This window comes from Salmo trutta, chromosome 30, assembly GCF_901001165.1.
Source record: "Salmo trutta chromosome 30, fSalTru1.1, whole genome shotgun sequence".
NCBI classification, from domain to species: Eukaryota; Metazoa; Chordata; class Actinopteri; order Salmoniformes; family Salmonidae; genus Salmo; species Salmo trutta.
Window position 1 is genome coordinate 9,882,292 of NC_042986.1, and position 23,587 is coordinate 9,905,878.

The window sequence follows — 23,587 nt, forward strand, 5'->3', positions numbered from 1 at the left end:
CTGGGAGGAGGTTGAAAGATTAGTGGAATCTGTGTGGGTAGCTGGACAGGTAGGATGACTGACAGTGAAGGTGAACAGGTGGTCACGGGTCAGGTGACAGAGAAATGGATGAGACTGAGGCAGGAATTCCTTTAACCATAAAGTGGTATATTTACTGAGTAGTCTGTGCTGCATAACAAAGGAAACAGAATAACGTGTATCCAATCAAATCCATCATCACAAAGATCTAATCATAACAATCATTCATTGTTAACATCATTTAGGGAATTCAACAATCCAGTTAATTAATAAGTCAATAGGAATCGTCGGTGAGTAATTTAGGCTCGTAACTATTTATCATAAATCATGAAAGAATAATACAAACAGTGATCGGTTATTCAATCTATAAACACCATTAGTTGGATATCAGAGCCGATCAGTTCAACAAACAATTACTTTCTTATTTCACCCTTTCAAGTGTCTTCATGTGTACACGGAATTTCATTACATATTAACCATACCAATTACATAATTGGCCTATCATTGACCATTCACATTACACAAAATGTTTGAAGCGTGCGCTCCAAGCCGCGCTCCGCGATAATAACTCCAACAACAACTGATGGCCCACACTCCCGATCGCAACAGATAGTTCAGATGAAAGGTTAACAGAGTCGGTGTACTTACGTGGATTCATGGACGCACAGAACTTCTGGATTTGACAGAGTGAAGGAAGAGAAAGCAGCGCGATCAGGCGATAGTGATTTCCTCCTTTTATGGAGTGGAGATCTGTCGGACATTTCCACCTGACCTAATTAAAGTGCCCCTGGCCCAGCTGAGTAAGTGGCAATGAATTAAAGGATTATTCCACCAACTCCATGGGCTTTTTCTACAGCCACCCCGGAAATTGGTTAATTTCCACACTCCTCAAAAAAGGCTCATTGCTCCCCGTCCTCTGTCATCTCAGGGAGAGGAATTAGTCGGGCAACTGGCCCGATATATGTCAGGTTCTTTACCTGGATCTCCACCGATCTAACACGACCATCGGTCCCAGGCATGATCTTAGTGATACGGCCCACAGGCCAGGAGGCTCGAGGCAGCTGAGGGTCCACCATCATTACGACTTGGCCAGTTTCCAGGCTGGCCATTTCTCTCCGCCATTTCCCTCTGTGCTGTAGACTTGGTAGGTAATCCCGAATGAATCGGGCCCAGAAATGGTCAGCCAAGATCTGGCTGTGTCGCCACCGGCGCCTGCCAACGAGGTTGGTATCAGCGTACATGGCTTGAGGAAGTGATGCATCTCGGCGTCCCATCAAGAGCATATTCGGTGTAACCGGATCGGGGTCAGCGACGTCTGCAGAGAGATATCCCAAGGGTTTGGAGTTCAGTATCCCTTCCACCTCTATCAGGACAGTCCGCAAGACAGTTTCCGTGACAGTTTGGTCCCCCAGTACGACTCGTAAGGCCGTCTTTACAGATTTGATCTCTCGCTCCCATGTTCCTCCAAAATGAGGAGCTCCTGGAGGGTTAAATTTGAATAAGATTTGTTGCTCCATCAGCTGATCCTGGAGGCTGGGTTCCATGGCTTGGAAGGCTTCCTCCAACCTGGCTTCTCCTGCCTTGAAGTTTGTACCTCTGTCAGCCAGGATCTCGTAGGGTTTCCCCCGTCGGGAGATAAACCGCCGTAGGGCCATGAGGAACGCTTCAGTATCCAAACTCTCCAGTAGGTCCAGGTGGACACATCTAGTGGTCAAACACTTGAATAGAATGCCCCAGCGCTTTTCCACTCGACGACCTAACTTGATCGTCATGGGGCCAAAGCAATCCACTCCTGTTGACCAGAAGGGTGGTTTGAGGAGGCGCAAGCGAGTAGGGGGTAAATCTGCCATTTTGGGCACCGTGGCTCTGGCCCGCCATCTCTGACATTCCACACAGGCGTATTGGTGCTTACGAATGGCTCCTCGTCCTCCAAGTATCCAGTACTTCCGCCTCATCTCCCCATAGACTCTCTCTGGCCCTGGGTGGAGAAGCCTCTCATCATAACTCTTGATGAGGAGCCTGGTACTAGGGTGTCTGGAGTCAAGGATAATTGGGTGGATAGCGTCGGGATCCAAAACTTCTGCTTGGCGCAGCCTCCCTCCGACTCTGATCACTCCAAGGATTCGATCATATTCTGGGGCCAGAGAGAGAAGACGGCTGTCCTTAGCCACCTCCCTACCGGCTTTCAGAGCTTTTAGCTCCTCAGGGAAGCTAACTGCTTGTGCATGCTGGAGGAGTAGTGTCTCTGCCGCGAGGGAGGTGGGTATGGAAGCCACCCCATCTGAGGTCTGGTTTGTGGCGGTGATCAGATCCGGCAGGGTTTGGGACTGTGTCATGTCATGGAGAGCTGTTGTTGGTTCCATAGAGATGCTGTAGCATTGGGTGGACTTCCTTAACTCATGAGCTTCAGTTGGTTGCGGAGGGGCTGCACGCCTGGGGGCTGTCGGCCACTCGTTCTCTGGTTGGGACAAGAATGGTGGCCCCAAACTCCAGCGATGGGGTTGAGCCAGTTCCTTAAGTGTTTTACCACGGGTAACGTCATCAGCAGGATTGTTTACGCTGTCAACATACCTCCAGTCTTGGACTTCTGTTAGGTCTTGGATTTCCGCAATGCGAGTTCCGACGAACACCTTATACCTGCAGGACTCCGACTTGAGCCAGGTCAATACAGTAGTTGAATCACTCCAGTAGATGACCCTTTGGATTGGCAAGGTGAGCTCGGCTCGCAAGGTTGATGCCAACTGGGCTCCGGAAAGGGCAGCACTGAGTTCCAGCCTAGGCATTGACAACTGCTTCTTGGGTGCGACCCTGGACCTGGCCATGACGAAGGATACATGGATGTGGCCTGCCTTATCCTCCACTCTTAGATAGGAAACCGCCCCATAAGCTCGCTCTGAAGCGTCACAGAACACATGCAGTTCCAGGCATGATCCCAGTTGGTCAGCACAGGGTGGTACATAACATCTTGGCATTTGGACTTCAGAGAGCTCCGAAAACTCTGTTTCCCAACAGATCCATCGTTCCACTAGGTCAGCCGGGTGGATCGGTTCATCCCAGTCCCTCTTGGTCTGCCACAGGTCCTGGACTAAGACTTTGGCCCGGGTTGTGTATGGCAGAATATACCCAAGGGGATCGTATTGACTGGCCAGGGTCCGATAGATGGTGCGCAGAGTGGGGGTTTCGGTACTCAGGGCGGAGCGGTGCTTGTACCCCAGGGTATCCGGTATGCAGCTCCATCTCAATCCTAGAGTGGGCTCTTGTGGGTGAGCGCCAGACTGCGATAGCCATAGTTCACTGCTACTAGACCTGGCTTGTGGCGGGAGGTGCTGGATAACCTCCGCTCTGTTACTCGCCCACTGTCGGACCTCAAATCCCCCTTTGGACAGGAGATTCCGTACTTTGTCAAGGAGTGCTTTCGCTTCAGCTGTGGATGGGACGCTCTGTAAGCAGTTATCCACATAGAAGGCATTTTCCACTGAATCCCATACTTCTGGGTCACTGTCTGGGTGCTCCCGTGCGTGTCTCTGCAGAGCGTATATGGCACAGCAAGGACTGCAGGTGGTGCCAAATGGGAGTACTTGCCATTTATAGATTGTGGGCTCTGCGTCTCGTTCCATATCTCGCCATATGAACCGGAGCATTGTAGTGTCGGAAGGCAGCAGACGAATCTGATGAAACATGGCTTTGATGTCTCCACTGATGGCTGTAGAGTGCTGCCGGAACCGGAGAAGGACACCGAGCAAGGAAGGACCTAAAATTGGTCCGGGGAGTAGACAGTCATTCAGGCTTTGACCAGCAGCTTGGAATGAACAGTTGAAGACAAGTCTGTACTTCCCACCGTGTTGCTGGATAACATGATGAGGGAGATACCAGGATTCACCGAGTGCGTTTCCCTCTTCTTGAGTTGTCACTTTGGTGACATAGCCTGCCTTTACAAGGTTATGAATCTCTCGGTTATGAACTTCAGCAAGCTCAGGATTCTTCACCAGGCGTCGCTCCGTTCCACGCAATAGTGGGAGTACAGCCCGCGTCATGGTTGCCAGAGGAGGATGGTTGGGCACCCGTAGCAGTGGGGTTGCGTACCTCCGAACGCCATCCATTTCAGTGGTGGTGGTGCGCTTCTCCAGGAGGTCTAATGCATAGGAGTCTTGTTTAGAGCGAGTGACCTCCTGTAGCTTCCGGTTGGAGAAGGTGTCCATCTTCCATAGCATCTCAACATTCCGAAGGAGGTCAGTAGCTGGACAGGGGGATGGAGCTGGATTGCTTCTGGTGAAGAGGACTTGCTGTGACTTTGTACAGCTTGGGTGGAGAGAAGTAAATGGGCTGGACCTTGCACAGCCCAACCCAAGGATGTATGGACAGCAACGGGCCCGCCTTCTGGTCCAGCTCGTATAGGCTCAGTCGGGGTGACGAGATGTGGGTGGTCTGACCCAATCAGGATAAGTGGAGCTACTCTGGCCAGGCTAGGAAGAGGCAATCCTCGGAGATGAGGATATTGTTTCTGTAGAACACTTACCGGGCAGGAGTGCTCTGCAAGATTCAGGCCATCCGCCGTGAAGGCATTGGTGATAGTATAGGTCACGTCCCTGTTTCCTGAAGGGGAAATGCTGAAGGTCACAGCAGAGCCTTTCATTTGGATAACATCATGTCGCACCGTTCTGAGATTAAGGGTCTCGGGGATCCCCTCCAGGTTAAGCTGTCGGGTGGCCGCCGGGAGAATGATTGTTCGTTCAGACCCATCATCTAGAACGGCGAATGTATCAATGCTTCTCCCTCCACTCCACAGAGTGACCTTGACCACCTTCAACATGACCCTTGGAGACCGGTTCTGCTGGTCGAGGTAGAGCTCCTTTACAGCTCCTACCATGAGCATACTCTGCTCTTTCTGTGCTTGGGGAATTACATCATGCAACACTGTGAGATGGATTTCCGTACAGCGATTGCAGGGTTTCCTCAATGTGCAGGTCTCCGCCTTATGGCTACGGGCACACTTGTAGCATCGCTCGCCTGAAGTGATCCAAGCCTTCAATTGAGGTTGAGTGAGCTTTTTTACCCTGGGGCATGAGCCAAGGAAGTGCCCCTTACTATTGCAATATGGGCAGTAAGGCTGAAATTTGATGTTCTTGCTCTTGAGAGGAGTCTTCTTCCCGGGTTCCTCCCCAGCTTCACTATTTAAGTACATAGTAGTGGGAGTTGGCCTTTTCTGTCCCTCCTGGCGTTCAAACTCCTTCCTTCCCCGTAGACTATGGCTGAGATTGTGGCCTGGTGAGCGATGCTCTTCGCCCTCGCTTTCACCTGCAACCATGCGGCCAGGTCTCTGAGAGCATAGGTGCTTCTCACGCCTTCTTTCAGGATGCCTTTGTTCAAACAATGTTCAACGAAACTGTCTCTGAGGGACGCTGGAAGCTTGCTAAGAAGCCTGTCCACGTGGGAGCCACATTTCAGCTCGTTCCCGTCTTCTCCTTCAACGGATTGGAGCATCGAGGTCAGGGATTGGACAGCCAGGGAGAACTCTTGGAAGGCAGCATGGTCTCCCATTTTAATTGGAGACATGTTCAGGATGTTGTTTAATTCATTCTGGACTAGATGGCGTGGCTCACCATATCTCGCTTTCAGGGCCTGGAGAGAGGCAGTGTATGGTATTGCGGAGTGCATAAAGGATTGGGCCAGCTTATATGCACTGGGAAACCGCAAGTGATCCATTAATACTTGGTACTTGTAGCGTTCTGACAGATGACTGTGAATACCCAGTAGGCTCTCCAATGCCATTTCCAAAAGGACAAATTCACTCTCCTTTCCGCTCTCAAAGTATGGCAGTTTGGGTCTGGGAATTCCATAGGCTGAGGCTACTAGCAGTTTCATAATGTTGGCTCCATCTTCTGGTTGCGTGAAGGATAAACCCGGGACTTCTGATGAGCCCACTGTGGCCTCATTGGGCCTGTCCCCTACTGTCCCAGACCCTCCATGGGTGGCAGCCGGAATTGGGTGAGAGCCCTCCCACCTGCCGTCTGAGGACTGGCCTGGTCCAGGCCCTGGCCCTGGACGAGAGGAACGATTTGCCGTGGTTGGTAATTGGCGGAAAGGCGAAGGAGTGATGATTTGTCCAGATGGAGGAATGCTAACTTCTGTCACTGGCCTAGAGGGCGTTTGCGTAGTGGTCTGTCCCCCGTACTCCGTGTTGGCTGTTGACCTTGGAGCCTCCGGGGACTGTGTGCCATGCTGTACCAGAGGGGCAGATTGGGAAAGAAAGGCAGACAGGTCAGGTCCATCTGGAAGGGTGGTCAGGTCAGCTCCCTGTTCGTTCCTCTCCAGGAAGGATGAGACCATCCGTGCCTCCTCCAATTCCCTTCTTGCTTGACGGTGCCGTCGCTGCTGTGCCAGGTCCTTGGCAATGAATTCCCTTTCCTGTAGAGCTCTACGGGCTTGCACGTCCAATAGGTGACATCGTTCGTCAGCCTGTCGTTCCTCCTCAATCTGACGCTCAATTTCCTCCAACGCTAATAGTTTCATCCTCTCTTGTAGGACAGCGGTCTGTGATTCGCTGAGGGCTAGTGAATGGCGGCTGCCATGGCCACATCCAAAGGGGTATCCACTGGTCGAACTCTCACTCCGTCTAGAGTGCCTCGACGATTTCCCTTCAGTTAAGGGGTGAGCGGAGCCGGTCTCAGGAAGTTGGTCGACCTGTGCGGTGGGAGTTACCTCCTCCATAGGTTCTTCCTGTAGACCACTTTCCCGTCCCAAAGCAGTTTCTGGTCCTTGGTCCAGAGGGGATGGTTGATGGCTGAAACGTACAGCTGATCCATCACCAATTTGAGCTCTGGTGGGCTTGCCCTTGGATGTGGGAAACTCAACCACATAATCCTTAAGATAACCAGGTGCTTGCTTGGTTCTCATGGTACTACTGGTGGTTGAGGATGAAGCCTTTGTTACTTTAGGCTTAGCTCCTGGACCTTTTCGTTGTTCCAGGACCTTTCCCTCCGCTGCTCTCTCTTCCTTTATCCTTCCTTCCAGTGGAGACAATTCCTCCTTCTCCCCCTCCATTTCCTTTCCACCTGTCTTTGGTTCCGTCATCATCCAGCTCGAAGGACCATTGAAAGATTAGTGGAATCTGCGTGGGTAGCTGGACAGGTAGGATGACTGACAGTGAGGGTGAACAGGTGGTCACGGGTCAGGTGACAGAGAAATGGATGAGACTGAGGCAGGAATTCCTTTAACCATAAAGTGGTTTATTTACTGAGTAGTCTGTGCTGCATAACAAAGGAAACAGAATAACGTGTATCCAATCAAATCCATCATCACAAAGATCTAATCATAACAATCATTCATTGTTAACATCATTTAGGGAATTCAACAATCCAGTTAATTAATAAGTCAATAGGAATCGTCGGTGAGTAATTTAGGCTCGTAACTATTTATCATAAATCATGAAAGAATAATACAAACAGTGATCGGTTATTCAATCTATAAACACCATTAGTTGGATATCAGAGCCGATCAGTTCAACAAACAATTACTTTCTTATTTCACCCTTTCAAGTGTCTTCATGTGTACACGGAATTTCATTACATATTAACCATACCAATTACATAATTGGCCTATCATTGACCATTCACATTACACAAAATGTTTGAAGCGTGCGCTCCAAGCCGCGCTCCGCGATAATAACTCCAACAACTACTGATGGCCCACACTCCCGATCGCAACAGATAGTTCAGATGAAAGGTTAACAGAGTCGGTGTACTTACGTGGATTCATGGACGCACAGAACTTCTGGATTTGACAGAGTGAAGGAAGAGAAAGCAGCGCGATCAGGCGATAGTGATTTCCTCCTTTTATGGAGTGGAGATCTGTCGGACATTTCCACCTGACCTAATTAAAGCGCCCCTGGCCCAGCTGAGTAAGTGGCAATGAATTAAAGGATTATTCCACCAACTCCATGGGCTTTTTCTACAGAGGTGCTCTTATTCTCCAAGGAATTTACAGTGTCCCAGAACTTTTTTGAGTTAGTGTTGCAGAAAGCAAATTTCTGCTTGAAAAAGCTAGCCTTGGCCTTTCTAACTGCCTGTGTATATTGGTTTCTAACTTCCCTGAAAAGTTGCATATCACGGGGGCTATTCGATGCTAATGCAGAACGCCACAGGATGTTTTTGTGTTGGTTAACCTCTTGACGGTCGCCTAGGATAGGGGGCACTACAGCGATTTTTGAAAAAAATGTGTGCCCATTTTAAACGGCCTCCTACTCAAACTCAGAAGCTAGGATATGCATATAATTAATACTTGTGGATAGAAAACACCCTAAAGTTTGTAAAACTGTTTGAATCGTGTCTGTGAGTATAACAGAACTCATATGGCAGTCAAAACCCCGAGACAGATCGTAACAGGAAGTGGAATTCTGAATTGCGGACTCAACTTCATCACTTTGCCTATAAATCACACCGTGAGCAATGGTTCATTGAGCACTTCCTATTGCTTCCACTAGATGTCCCCAGTCTTTACAAAGTGGTTTGAGCCTTCTACTGTGAAAACTGACACAATGAGAGTCTGTGGAACGTGGTCACATGAGGGCCATCACCATTATGACGCCGGCGCCCCTGGCTACCCTCCCCTTTCGAAACGTTTTGAAAGACAATGCAATCGTCCCCCTTGAATGTTATTGGAGCTCTGGTTGAAAAAGGCCCTAAAGATTTATGTTATACAACGTTTGACATGTTTGAACGAACCTAAATTTAAAAAAATGCATTTTGTTGAAAGAGGAGTCCTGCGCACGACGGAACTTTTGGAGCAGCCTTCAGAACGCACTAACAAGAACAAGCTATTGGAACATAAAGGATTAACTTTTTCGAACGAAAATACATTTGTTGTGGACCTGGGATTCCTGGAAGTGCTTTCTGATGAAGATAATCAAAGGTAAGGGATTATTGACAATAGTATACAAGAGTAGATTTGATATGCGATTGTTCCAAGATGGCGCTGACCTGTAACGGTAGCCTATTTTTCTGAGTATCGCATCCCCTTTTATCGCAAAGTGTGATTACTCAGTAAAGTTATTTTTAAATCTGGCATTACAGGTGCTTTCAAGAGATATTCATCTATAAATCTTAGAATGACAATATTACATTTTAAAAATGTTTTCGAATAGTAATTTAGTAAATTGTAGCGCTGTTTCACCGGATGCATTTGAGGGAAAATAGTTAGTCAACGTCCCGCAACGATGTAAAATGCTGTTTTTATATATAAATATGAACTTTATCGAACAAAAGAATGCATGTATTGTGTAACATGATGTCCTAGGAGTGTCATCTGATGAAGATTGTCAAAGGTTAGTGCTGCATTTAGCTGTTGTTTGGTTATTTGTGGTGCATGTGGTTGGTCGGAAAATGGCTATGTGGCTACTTTTACGATATACTCCTCTAACATAATCTAATGTTTTGCTTTTGCTGTAAAGCCTTTTTGAAATCGGACAACGTGGTTCGATTCAGGAGAGGTGTATCTATAAAACGATATAACATAGTCCTATATTTGAAAAAATATATATATTACATTTTGTTATGCTAATGGCGATAGAATTTTTCGCTGGATGTCCGTCCCGAGCCCGCCCAGAGGTTAAGGGCAGTCAGGTCTGGAGAGAACCAAGGGCTATATCTGTTCCTGGTTCTAAATTTCTTGAATAGGGCATGCTTATTTAAGATGGTGAGGAAGGCATTTAAAAAAAATAACCAGGCATCCTCTACTGAAGGGATGAGGTCAATATCCTTCCAGGATACCCGGGCCAGGTCGATTAGAAAGGCCTGCTCGCTGAAGTGTTTCAGGGAGCATTTGACAGTGATGAGTGGAGGTCGTTTGACCGCTGACCCATTACGGATGCAGGCAATGAGGCAGTGATCGCTGAGATCTTGGTTGAAAACAGCAGAGGTGTATTTAGAGGGAAAGTTGGTTAGGATGATATCTATGAGGGTGCCCGTGTTTACGGCTTTGGGGTGGTACCTGGTAGGTTCATTGATAATTTGTGTGAGATTGAGGGCATCAAGCTTAGATTGTAGGATGGCTGGGGTGTTAAGCATGTCCCAGTTTAGGTCACCTAGCAGCACGAGCTCTGAAGATAGATGGGGGGCAATCAGTTCACATATGGTGTCCAGAGCACAGCTGGGGGCAGAGGGTGGTCTATAGCAGGCGGCAACGGTGAGAGACTTGTTTTTAGAGAGGTGGATTTTTAAAAGTAGAAGTTCAAATTGTTTGGGTACAGACCTGGATAGTAAGACAGAACTCTGCAGGCTATCTCTGCAGTAGATTGCAACACCGCCCCCTTTGGCCGTTCTATCTTGTCTGAAAAAGTTGTAGTTAGGGATGGAGATTTCACAGTTTTTGGTGGTCTTCCTAAGCCAGGATTCAGACACGGCTAGGATATCCGGGTTGGCAGAGTGTGCTTAAGCAGTGAATAAAACAAACTTAGGGAGGAGGCTTCTAATGTTAACATGCATGAAACCAAGGCTATTACGGTTACAGAAGTCATCAAAAGAGAGCGCCTGGGGAACAGGAGTGGAGCTAGGCACTGCAGGGCCTGGATTCACCTCTACATCGCTAGAGGACCAGAGGAGGAGTAGGCTAAGGGTACGGTTAAAAGCTATGAGAATTGGTCGTCTAGGACATCCGGAACAGAGGGTAAAAGGAGCAGGTTTCTGCGGGCGATAAAATAGCTTCAAGGTATAAAATGTACAGACAAAGGTATGGTAGGATGTGAATTCAGTGGAGGTATACCTAGGCATTGAATGATGATGAGAGAGATATTGTCTCTAGAAACAGCATTGAAACCAGGTGATGTCATCGCATGTGTGGGTGGTGGAACTGAGAGGTTGGATAAGGTATAATGAGCAGGGCTAGAGGCTCTACAGTGAAATAAGCCAATAAACACTAACCAGAACAGCAATGGACAAGGCATATTGACATTAAGGAGAGGCATGCTTAGCCAAGTGATCAAAAGGGTCCAGTGAGTAGTGAGGTTGGTTGCAGTCACGGCGATTCAGACAGCTAGCCGGGCCATGGGTAGCAAGAAGATGGTCTGATATTAGCCACCTCGCGCGTTTCCGTCGGTAGATTAGTGGGGTTCCGTGTGGTAGAGGGGACCAATCCAATTGGCAAAATAGTTATAGTGGCCCAAGAAAATTGACCAATAGACCTATTCAGATAGCAGCCGATAAGACAGCTAACGATTAGCTGGCCGCAGATGGGCGTTCAGGTTACGTCGCGACGGAGGGGCCAGTTGGATAACTCCCTCGGGCAGATAACGCCGGTAGACCAGTCGTGAAGGCCTGCTTTTCGAGCTAAGGGATAGCTGATGACCACCAACCGTGGTTAGCTGAATTCTAATATTCCCTAGTGAACTGGCTAACTTCTGGCTAGCATTTCAGATTTGAGGTAAATAATACTTTAAAAAAAAAAATGTAATTGGTGAGGCAGGTTGCAGGAGAGTGTTTAGAAGTTGAGTTTTTAGAAAAAAATATATAAAAAGATATGCGAAGAAAAGATGTAACTATATATACACACGAGACACGACAAAACAAGGACGTCTGACTGCTATGCCATCTTGGATAGATAATGCCTGCAATGCAGTGAAGAAAACGATATGACAACAATAACGTCTTATGTAACTGGCCCCTCTAACAGTACAACTGGCCCCAGCTTGGCCCCCCCAGTTGAAATGGTCTAGTACCGCCACTGCGTCTAAGCTGATAGTTATAACTAGCTACCTGGCTATCAGCCAGAGCCCTTGAGCTACCTAGCTAGTTAGACATCTGACTGAAATATCAGAGACCATTTACCAGTTGTACAATAAGTCTTCGAGAGTCAGATTTTTTTTTTGTTTGGTGGCAGGAGTCAAGGGATGTTAAAAAAAATCCCACTGTGAGCAGCGTCTCTCTGCCACTTGCCACTGTAGGTCTGGGCTGAGGTAGTTCGTTTCACCTCTCGGTATATGTCGTTGGCAGAGTTTCCCGTTGGACAGAGTGGAGAGTGAATGTGTCGCTAACAAGGCAAAGGTGGGGGAGCAGGAGGACATAACGAGCATACATGAATCATTCATGATTCCACTTGTTCGCAAATGTAAGCACAATTTGAACTCATATCAAGAAGCCTTTGAGCATTGATCAACGCTGGGAACGCAATAATATGCGGGTAAACGATAATTAACTAAATAAAAAAAGGTGAGTAAACGATATTTCACAAATAAAAATGTACATGAACGGCATTTACCCTCTTGAATCTACATTTGCCCGGCATTTTTGCTATCGATGTGATGTTTGGCAGCGCCTAATCAGTCAGTTATGTACCTGCCTGGCTGAGTGGCAGTGTGGGTGGAATGAGCAGGATTGCCTGGCAACCAGAGCGCGTAACACGTGAGGAAATAAAATTCGGTAGTCTGCCTGGAAATGTATTTGCAAGACCAATACATTTTTCTAATCTTTTTCATATTAACATATTTGATCATTTATCTGTACTTTTTAAATACCAACTTGCCAAAAAATCTGATTTTCAAGGTATTCCAGTACTTGAATTTCAGAGTGTCAAATTAAAGTACTTTAAGCACCTTGTGCGAACCCTGCATATATTTACACCTGTTGTGACATACATTGCATTCTTTTATGTGGCTGGTTATGACACCTATATAAGTGTCAACAACCACATTCATTCAAATGCAGTTTTTTTTCCCTGCCAAGAAGTTTCCTTTTGCTTGTTTTTTTCTTAATCATATTTTAAATAACTTGAAGAAAATACACTTTATGACACTGTCATGAAGCATTATGACCATCCTGTGTCACTTCACTTGGACTAAGAAAATACACTATGACCATCATAATAATATAAGCCAGATAGGCCTCACATATATGCCCTTATATCAGTCATCAGTCAAAAAGAGGGTGTCTTGTCCCGCTCCTGAAACACACTAAGACAGTCCTGAAGAGGGCACGACAAAGCCTATTCCCCCTCAGGAGACTGAAAAGATTTGGCATGGGTCCTCAGATCCTCAAAAGGTTCTACAGCTGCACCATCGAGAGCATCCTGACTGGTTGCATCACTGCCTGGTATGGCAACTGCTCGGTCTCCGACCGCAAGGCACTACAGCGGGGAGTGCAAACGGCCCAGTAAATCACCGGGGCCAAGCTTCCTGCCATCCAGGACCTCTATACCAGGCAGTGTCAGATGAAGGCCCGAAAAAAATGGACAAAGACTCCAGCCACCGTAGTCATAGACTGGTCTCTCTGCTACCACATGGTAAGCGGTACCGGAGCGCCAAGTCTAGGTCCAAGAGGCTTCTAAACAGCTTCTACCCCCAAGCCATAAGACTCCTGAACATCTAGTCAAATGGCTCCCCAGACTATTTGCCCCCCCACCCACCACTGCCACTCTCTATGCGGGGCAGCAGGTAGCCTAGTAGTTGGACTAGTAACCGAAAGGTTGCAAGATCGAATCCCCAAGCTGACAAGGTAAAAATCTGTTTGTTCTTAACTGACTTGCCTAGTTAAATAAAGGATAAAAAAACATTTTAAAAATATGCATAACACACCATACACTTGGTCTGCGGTTTTGGGGCCGGTTGGACGTACTGCCAAATTTGGAGGCAGCTTATGGTAGAGAAATGAACATTCAATTCTCTGGCAACAGTTCTAGTGGACATTCCTGCAGTTAGCATGCTAATTGCAGGCTCCCTCAAAACTTGAGACATCTGTGCGTTACAGGGAAGACATCCTCCTCCCTCATGTGGTACCCTTCCTGCAGGCTCATCCTCACACTACCCTCCAGCATGACAATGCCACCAGCCATACTGCTTGTTCTGTGTGTGATTTCCTGCAAGACAGGAATGTCAGTGTTTTGCCATGGCCAGCGAAGAGCCCGGATCTCAATCCCATTGAGCATGTCTGGGACCTGTTGGATCGGAGGGTGAGGGCTAGGGCCATTCCCCCCAGAAATATCAGGGAACTTGCAGGTGCCTTGGTGGAAGAGTGGGGTAACATCTCACAAAAAGAACTGGCACATCTGGTGCAGTCCATGAGAAGGAGATGCACTGACCTATTCACCGGACGTGCTACCTGTCCCAGACCTGCTGTTTTCAACTCTCTAGAGACAGCAGGAGCGGTAGAGATACTCTCAAAGATCGGCTATGAAAAGCAAACTGACACTTACTCTTGTGTTACTGACTTGTTGCACCCTCGACAACTACTATGATTATTATTATTTGACCATGCTGGTCATTTATGAACATTTGAACATCTAGGCCATGTGCTGTTATAATCTCCACCCGGCACAGCCAGAAGAGGACTGGCCACCCCTCATAGCCTGGTTCCTCTTTAGGTTTCTTCCTACATTTTGGCCTTTCTAGGGAGTTTTTCCTAGCCACCGTGCTTCTACACCTGCATTGCTTGCTGTTTGGGGTTTTAGGCTGGGTTTCTGTACAGCACTTTGAGATATCAGCTGATGTAAGAAGGGCTATATAAATACATTTGATTTGATTTGATTCATGCAGCTGGTGGCCACACCAGATACTGACTTACTTTTGATTTTCACCCCCCCTTTGTTCAGGGACACATTATTCCATTTCTGTTAGTCACATGTCTGTGGAACGTGTTCAGTTTATGTCTCAGTTGTTGAATCTTGTTATGTTCATACAAATATTTACACGTTAAGTTTGCTGAAAATAAACGCAGTTGACAGTGAGATGACGGTTCGTTTTTTGCTGAGTGTATATGTTGGGTACAGAGATGAGGTAGCCATTAAAAAATCATGTTAAACACTACTAAGTTGCATGAATCCATGCAACTTATGTGACTTGTTAAGCAAATTTGAACTTATTTAGACTTGCCATAACAAAGCGGTTGAAATACTTACGACATTCATTTTGAATTAATACATTATTCCACTTTGACATTATGGAGTATTGGTGTGTAGGCCAGTGAAAAAAATCTCAATTGAATCAATTTTAAATTCAGGCTGTAACACAACAAAATGTCGAAGAAGTCAAGGGGTGTGAATACTTTCTGAAGGCACTGTAAATGTGTAGCCTAATACATGGGCATGGGTAGAGTTGTCATCTTCAACCAGTTTACAACCAGAATCGATTGCAATCTCGTTGTGATGACATTTCAAACTTGTGGATCCGCTGGGAACCCTCTTGCCACTCATAACAGGCTCACCTGAGTGTGTCTCCATTCTTCAGCATTCTTTTGTAACGCTCCTGAAAGCGTACAGCACGCACGTCTCTGATCCTCCTCCGCCAGTTCAGGAACCTGTAGTGTAGGTTGATGTCATCCATCTTGACTTGAGGTCAGGATTGGCTAAATCCAGTGAGTTCGGGTAGGGCTAGTGTAAAAACCAGCACTCATGCTTTCCAGAAGACGGATTGGTTACCCCTGTATTTGAGGGAGGGGTGAAAGGGTGAGTCAAATTCTCTACTTGGAAGCTAATTGGTAGAAACCTAGGTGAGCAAGGTGCAAATTACAGGGGAGCCAGGAGGGGCTCATATCCCCTGAATGAGACGTTAGCTTCCCTAACGCAACAAAAGGCAAACTTTGGGGTGTCTCTAAATAATGCTAATTTAACCATTCTCCTATTTGTTTAAAATGTAGTGGTAAATATGTTGTACAGTGGTAATTATGAAAATAAAAGCGATCACCCCCACCTCTCTGTCATGGTTTAAACCATTTATTTCTGTGTGACGGCGCTGTCCTCTTAGTAGGGCTGAATTTCGGCCTCAGCTAAGCTGCTTTATGTATAGATTTTCATTTGTACATCTTCATTTTTGCCATTTGTTTGCCATGCGTCCTTGATTTTAAAAAAATGCCTTTATTCCAATACATTACATTTACATTTTAGTCATTTAGCAGACGCTCTTATCCAGAGCGACTTACAGTAGTGAATGCATACATTTCATACATTTTTTTTTTTTTCATATATATATATTTTTTTTAACATAAACTCCCCAGACGGATCTATACATTAGGAAAAGATTCAATGAGAATAACTTAGATTTATCTGTTGATTTATCATTGTTTGCTTTTGTCAGTCAGCTGTTTAGAGCGCTCATTGCTTGCCAGAAGAAGTAGATCATTTATTTAGCTTTATTATTTTCTTTAATATATTTGTTTTCTTTCCTGGATCAGCTGATGGTTGAAAAATACCACTAGATGCCAATTTGCATCCAATCCATACAACAGGAAGACTATACGTTAACGACAGTAGGCCTATATAGTGACCCTATCGGTTAGAAGAGGTTTTAACGTTTGGTTAGAAGCTTTCGATTTTGAAATGGCATAGACATAGGGTAAACTCAAGTGAACGCTGTTGACACACCTTTGTCTGATAAATGCATTGAACAATAGGGAGTGTTACTTTTTTAGATTTTTCTTTTACTGTGACCAGCAATCAGAGTTTACCCACCACTTTTTTGTACCACTACATCACTGGCTAACGGTAGGCCTATTAGAAGTTCATGGTAATACACATTGTAGACTACTAGCCTAGTAAATTGACCATATATGTTAGGGTGTCCATCCTGTCTTCCTGGTACAGTTTCAGCCCCATTTCAGGTGTCCCGACTTTTCAGGCTACAAAAAAGGTACATTTGCCATACAATACGCATCAATTAATGTAGGCCTAATCAATGGCAATCACTGAATGACATTAGGCACACTTTGGGTTTTGTAACAGATGTCTATTTCCATTCATCAAATGGCGCGAGTATAGGCTACATGCAGTTTGGACGCTGTAATTATTTTGTAGTGGACTAACATGCACTTCTTTAAATGGTTTGTTTGACAATCAGATGAAAATATAATGATTTGTGTTCATGCTAAACGCGTGCACTCTATAGAGAATATCGCGGTATAATTCGCACCGAGTCTGGGAAACCCTTAGCTATTGAAAACTCTAGCAAGCATTCTGCCTTCTCCCTAGTTTTCAGGCATTAGCGTCGCCCACGACAAGCTCATGTGAACTACAATCCCGACGCTTTGTTTAACTTTTAGGAACGTCAATAATCATCCCTTGCGATATGGCTTTCGAAAAATATGGCCCTTATCTTTAATCAGCGAGAAAGAATCCTTTAAATAAATGGGTGCCTCCATCCAACGAAACGAAACGAAACTTCCCAAGTCAAACTTGCACACGGGTGTTTGGAGCCTGCTAGATAGCTAATTAGCAGAGGTGGTCGCCTCATGTTTTCCGTAAACAAGTGCAACATAGAGATATGGCTGTGTGGGAACACTAACCCCATAAAAGGTGTATATCAATTTAACCTAAGCTATTTAGCTAGTGGCACCTAACGGTATTGGCAAAACAATCTGAGCAACGCTTCAGTAGCTAACGTTACCTACGTAGCATGCTAGCTAGCTAGCTCACATCGGACAAATAGGTTCCCTAGCTACTAACGTTACTAGCTTGTGAATTCACTTGCTAGAGCGGTGACTACACAGCATACCACTATTCTTGTGAATTGCTTACCATTTGTCCAGTATGTGTTTAAATAATTAATTCAAAGGCACTTATGTTCATTTGGTAAGACTCCAAAATGTTACAGTAGAAAAACGTTGTAAATGTATGGCGCTTCCTACTGACATCAGACACCGGTAACTTCAGTGAGCCAATCAAAGCTAGCCATGAGAAAGACTGACAAGCTGTGAAACCAATTCCATATCAGAATCATAAAATCATATTTTGTGATATCGAATAGGTCTGTCTGTGTACAGAGACGTGTTTCCAGGGGCAGTGGTGCTCCCTGATAAAAGGAACCAATGAGATATTGTAAATAGTTGTTCCCACAATATGAATTGTCCTGGACACAGTATGTCACTATCTGAGCTAGTTACGACTTGTGCCCTTGCTTTACCCTATGGGAAAACTGTTTGCTACCATAGGCCTTGGACACAAATGGAGTTTCCAAAATACTGTAGCATTAGGTGGTTGAGGTGGTTGAAAGGTGTGGAGGGCATGCAGTCATTGTAGTCTATATTTTGTGAGAAGAGGAAAGGAGGAAATAATAGGAGTAGCCTACATCTGACTCAATAGAGACCTGAGAGGGGTGGGGGTAGAAGGTGTGAGGAAAAATGAGTAATCCAGGGAGTGTGGAAAAAAAGAGCCCCCATTGGTCTGGCGTGTCTCTTGGAACGTTCTCCTGACAGAACTTGTGGAAACAGACTAGCTAGGGCTGTAACTGCTGTAGCTAGCATTGATGGGAACACAAGACGGCAGGTGATTTCTGTTCTTAGTGCCAAGATTAATCATTCCTAATAATAACACCAGGCGGCTGACGACCAAGAAGTTTTTCACCAAGTGGGGTTCCGGAACTATTGCGATGTAGTCTAGTTTGTGTGTTTCAGAATGTCTATGGGTTCCGGAGCTTTGGGAAGTATTGACCTGCTGCTGTGTTCTAGACAGAATGTTGCCCAAAGATACAGCAGGAGATCCAGCAGGTTGGTCAAGAGCCAATCATGTATATATGTGCCCTTATTTTAGTGGTGCTTTGCCATTACAATTTCAATGTTGTTAAATCAACATCTTTTTAATTCCTGTTTAATGCTCTCTGAAATGCTAATTTGTCTTTTGATATCATTGTGTTGATGTTGCCTCATGACAACAGTTTATTGTCCTTACAGGAACCTCCTTCATGGTAGTGACCTCAGACAAACTATAGCACCCAGCACTATGAGATAGATGGCCTACATAAGAGTGGATTTCTAACCTATGGGGCTCTAACACTTAGAAATAGAATAAGCCATTGTAATTCTATTGATTCATTAGAGTCATTCTAATTCTAATGCGTCAATCTAAATCTCTGCTCTATGATCCTCCAGCTAAGGCTGGCTTATCAAATTAACTGTAATCTACATTATAGCCCCATATCTCTTGTTATTTTATGCCTACTATAATCACAACTCTAAATACACATAGATCATCTTTTTTACTACATGCAATGGAACTGTAAGTGGTATGAAGAGGTTTGAGGCTCAGGATGGGTGAGAGTGAGTGATCTCTTGAAGATGGCGCCCGTGAAGCAAATCTTGAACGGTTGAGTGCATAGATGGATTGCATTATTAGTAGCTGCATGCCTGGCACAGCCTTTCCCTCTTACAGTCAGTATGTACATTCCAGTTAAAGCAAGTCCTCCTTAATTATCCAGTGGATGCCTCTTCCAATACAAACAACGGCAGCATGGGCAAGAAAATCAGAATCTACCATCTACTGTCCCCTCAAGACTGAATAACTTCTTTATATGACTTAGTCCACACATAGTCTCGAGTTTGTAAAAAGACTGCTGACAAATCAAGACAACTTTTTATGAAACTTCACTAAACTACATTCTATGAAACGGTTAAAATGTGTTAAATACCCAGTCCTGCCATTATCAAGATCTGTCATCGCTGGTCTCAATTCACGTTCACTATAGTTTGGCAGGAGGCGGGATAATCCCCCTAGTGGAACGATACCAATTCATCCAACATTGTTTGATCTGGAAAAGATCCAGCAAACTCCAATGGGTTATAGTTATGCACATGTATTACACAAAGTGGTACATGATACGCCAGCTTCTGAAACATTGTGTTTTTCATGGCAATCAGTTTACATGAAAACACTTCTACTTCTGGAAACCTTTCTTAACTAACATTTGTCACACATCTGTGTAGATCATTATTACATTGTACTTAGGTGGTAAAATAAGGTATTTGTTTGGTTATTTTAACTTTCACCTTTCTTCTGTACACGGACAGTTCAATATCTATTTAATTATCTGCAATTGGACCAGTGGTTGTAGTTTTAATTGATTTATCAGTTCCTTTTTCATGTAGTACCTATTTTGCGAGATCCAAGCAGTATTCTGTATTCTTCTGTGGTTGGGGTTGACAAGAGTATTAGAACAACTCCCATAAAGCTAGACATTGCAGTCAGTATAGCTGAATGCAATGCTATACCTTGCCGTAATTGTTACCATGGCAAATATGATCAGAATGGTCTGACTGACATCAATACATAATGGGGAGAAAGTGTATATTTTGTAATGTATACTGTTTGTACATGTAAAATGTTTAACATTACTATGGAAAGGGGTCAGTCTATGGGGGTGTGTTGATATACAGTAGAAAAAGAAGGGGCTGGGGAGATTTGGTAATTTCCAAAAGGAAAATAATCCACCCCCCACCTCTCTCTACTCCCTCTCTGCCTTCCTCCCTCTCTCCCTCCCTCTCTCTCTCTCTCTCTCTGAGTCCCAGCCCCTGAAGGTGTCATAACTGTGCTCTCTCTCTCCCTCTCTATCACCGCCTTTCAGATCTTTAAAAGCTGCTGCTTTGCTGTGTCTCTCTCGATCTCAATTTGTCTCCTCTGGCACTGCAGGGGACTCCTGGCTGCCTAACGATTGAACCGGCTAAGCACCAAGCAAAGCTGAAGAGACGGAGAGAGGACAGAGAGAAAGAGGAGAAAGAGATAAATATACATCCAGAAATAGCATCAGCCACATTTGACTGACAGTGAGAGAAAGAGAGAGAGAGAGAGTGTGTGTGGAGCTTAACCTGAGACCTGGACAGAAAATGCCTCTCCTTTCTAACTTAACGACTATTGTCTTGTTGCTGATCGCTCACTGCGGATCTTGGATTCTGGCTAACCGCTTGGGCCCCTACAAGGGTTGTCCCTCCTGTAGAGAATCTTTGGGGGCAGGTCGGGCCCCCCGGGACCATATTGGACAAGCAGGCAGCACATCCATGTTGGCCCAGGGAGAGCCCTGTGGTGTGTACACCATGAGCTGTGCCAAGGGGCTGCGCTGCGTGCCCCCTCCTCAGGAACACAGCCCTCTCCAGGCACTGCTGCAGGGCAGGGGCTTCTGCACCAAGCACAGCAGGACCAGTCCCACGGAGAGGCCCCACCCCACAGGTAAGACTGAGACACACACCACTGGCACATCTAATATTATTCAATTCAGCTCTGTGTTGTGTGTGTTAGGGCAATTATACTACAGCTTAACTTATCAGGTAAGACTGATAAGTAAGAAACACACTCTCTTATCATCAATGTGAGGATTGTATGCTATGTTGGTGTGCACCAAAAATAAATGCTAGTACTGTTTTATTATAAGAGTATGACATTTAGCGTTAGATACATGACAGGCACCAAAGATGAATTTGAAAAGGCTGCATGGTCTTGATTTCTATGCTGCAGTGCCTCTGCATGGTGTCTTGTGACAAAAATCTAATTTGAGAGACTGTTGGACTAGAAGTCTCAAATGTTGGATTGAACAGCCTATCATCAGTCATGTAATAAAAAGATGTAGTCAACACTATGATGCACAGACACTTGAGGCACGCTTTAGGTGTATTAGTACGTTGGAGCTTGTGTAAGTATGTGTGTGCAAGTATGTGTATGTATATGGATGTGATGTGTATGGTGATGGTGCTGTACATGCATGCATTTCAAAGAGAGGGTGTGATCTGTGCATTTTATTGACAGCACAGAATGAGTGTTATACTGTCACCTACAGTCAGATAATGATGCTTTTCATTGCAAGGGGTCTCCATCTACTGTTCAGACTAAGCCACTGCGATTCCTTAGGAAGGACATGCTACAGGAAATATCAATTCAGAGCCGAATCACTGTGTCCAGTAAAGATGTAGGGTCTTCATTTGAGCCAGTTTGCTACAGCAGGAAAATAATCCTGCAGCAACAGGAAATGTGATTGTATATGTGGATTATAATTCATGGACATTTTATTTTGTAGTGGTTGATCATTTTTTTTGTAAGGGAAATTACAATCTTCAGACGCCTTTTTAAACCTCAAATACAATACACGTTTTATATTTCCTGCCTTGCACTTGTATATGATTGACGCTTCATGTCTTGCAACAGTTGAAACAAAACATTTCTAACTTATATTTTGATATCAGAGATGGTTTAAGGTTCTTAGTAATGCCCTGGTTGCATTCTATGTATTCTTGGTAATGTGCTGCTCTCTCCTATAGGTCCACATCCTTCACAAAGTGGTGAAATAGAAAAGGTAAGTGTTATCCAAGTACGGTACCTGCTTAAGCCACTTGATGCAGTAAGCTAATAATGACTTCTACTTACATTTACCCACACCTGTTTAAATCTGAGAAATATGTAGAGCTGCTTACATAATGCATTCATATTCATACAGATAGATACTGTATGATGGAAGGAGTCGGGTAGAGAGAGTTATTACTGAAGCTGCTGTGCTGTCTGGGTGATACAGCGACAGCAGTACCACATATAGTGCTCTAAAGCCATACATTATGGTGCATGATGTGTATGCTGCTATGCGGCAGAACTAATAGACCATGATGTGAATCAGTAAAGTTTAGACTCGACTGTGGCGGCCTTGGATTTTTCACTTTACGAGGAGAGGAGAGGAGGTGGATCCGCAATGAAACACAAACCCAACAAAGAATTTATTTCTACAATTTGACAGATACTGCATACATAGTCACACAGTTGCTTCAAACCACTGTCTAAGTGACCTGGAAAAAGGCAGTCCTTGTTTAACAATATCATTATATAATGACATGATATTATGTGACATATAATATGTTTTGCTTCTGGCTTCATGCTGCATCAGTGACCTCAATCTTCAATGATATCCACACGTGTTGTAGCTACTCTAACAGGCTAGAAATGGTCTTCTAACATCAACCATGAGCTTCTCTTCCTGTCATTTAATATGTAGGCTCTCTCCTTGTATACAGTGGTTACTGTATTTATCAATGTATAGTTGCTGTATTTATAACTGTATAGTTTCTGTATTCATCAATGTATCCTCTTTTTAGGCACCCTGCCGTAAGCTGCTCAATAGTGTTCTGCGGGGTATTGAGCTCACTATCTTTCAGTCTGATCGTGACATCTATATCCCCAACTGTGACACTCGGGGCTTCTACAGGAAAAAGCAGGTAGTTATAGCGCAGCGCCGCTGTTGATGTGAATATTTGCCTGTGTATGAATAGTATATGTGTTTATGAGATCAAGAGAGTGGCATGCTATTTGGGCTCCCGAGTGGCGCAGCAGTCTAAGGCACTGCATCTCAGTGCTAGAGGCGTCACTTCAGTCCCTGGTTCAATTCCAGGCTGTATCACAACTGACCGTGATTGGGAGTCCCATAGAACGGCGCACAATTGGCCCAGCGTCGTTAGGGTTTGGCCAGGGTAGGCTGTCATTGTAAATAAGAATTTGTTCTTAACTGACTTGCCCAATTAAATCAATACTTTTTTATTCCTCTTTTCAATTGCATGCTATCTCTCTATTCAGTTCAGCCCAAAAATGGCTCTGGATAAAGGACACTTTGCTTCCAGGCCCTCTGGGCTGTGGGCATGCAGACAATAGTTATGTGGTATGATGACATATTATCATTCTCTATCTTGTCACACAACACAGTGTCGCTCCTCCAAGGGTATGCAGCGTGGCCACTGTTGGTGTGTGGATGAGCTGGGAACCGCCTTGCCCTCACATGCCAGCGAAGACGGCACTTTACCATGCGATGGAGAGTGAGAGAGGTCCTTGTCCCAAAACTTTGAGCCTAGAGGAGGGGGAGTAA

The 23,587-nt window shown here is 45.1% G+C and overlaps 2 protein-coding genes across 4 annotated transcripts in view; one reads left to right on the top strand and one right to left on the bottom strand.

The window, feature by feature from the left end:
- Positions 1–17,628, bottom strand: part of spryd3 (SPRY domain containing 3) — a 97,032-nt gene extending 79,404 nt beyond the window's left edge. For 2 of the 3 annotated variants that reach the window (XM_029722614.1, XM_029722612.1), the window contains exons 1-2: positions 17,506–17,627; positions 15,201–15,416 (exon numbers count right to left, since the gene is read on the bottom strand). In XM_029722614.1, the coding sequence (XP_029578474.1) occupies positions 15,201–15,319 (119 nt within the window). In that variant the 5' untranslated portion in view covers positions 15,320–15,416; positions 17,506–17,627. Of the gene's footprint in view, positions 1–15,200; positions 15,417–17,505 lie in introns of all 3 variants that reach the window. The other variant, XM_029722613.1, reaches the window with a different exon arrangement.
- Positions 17,629–20,306: 2,678 nt separating this feature from the next.
- Positions 20,307–23,587, top strand: igfbp6b (insulin-like growth factor binding protein 6b). The gene is made up of 4 exons (XM_029722615.1): positions 20,307–20,922; positions 22,005–22,039; positions 22,827–22,946; positions 23,428–23,587. The coding sequence occupies exons 1-4, from the start codon at positions 20,583–20,585 to the stop codon at positions 23,539–23,541; spliced, it is 609 nt and encodes a 202-aa protein (XP_029578475.1). The 5' UTR covers positions 20,307–20,582; the 3' UTR covers positions 23,542–23,587.

Bases quoted from the DNA above. Each gene is read 5' to 3' on its own strand.
- igfbp6b (XM_029722615.1), top strand. From the start codon at position 20,583: ATGCCTCTCCTTTCTAACTTAACGACTATTGTCTTGTTGCTGATCGCT. The intron at 22,040-22,826 runs GTAAGTGTTATC...TCCTCTTTTTAG, and splicing joins AAAGTGGTGAAATAGAAAAG to GCACCCTGCCGTAAGCTGCT. The intron at 22,947-23,427 runs GTAGTTATAGCG...CACACAACACAG, and splicing joins GCTTCTACAGGAAAAAGCAG to TGTCGCTCCTCCAAGGGTAT.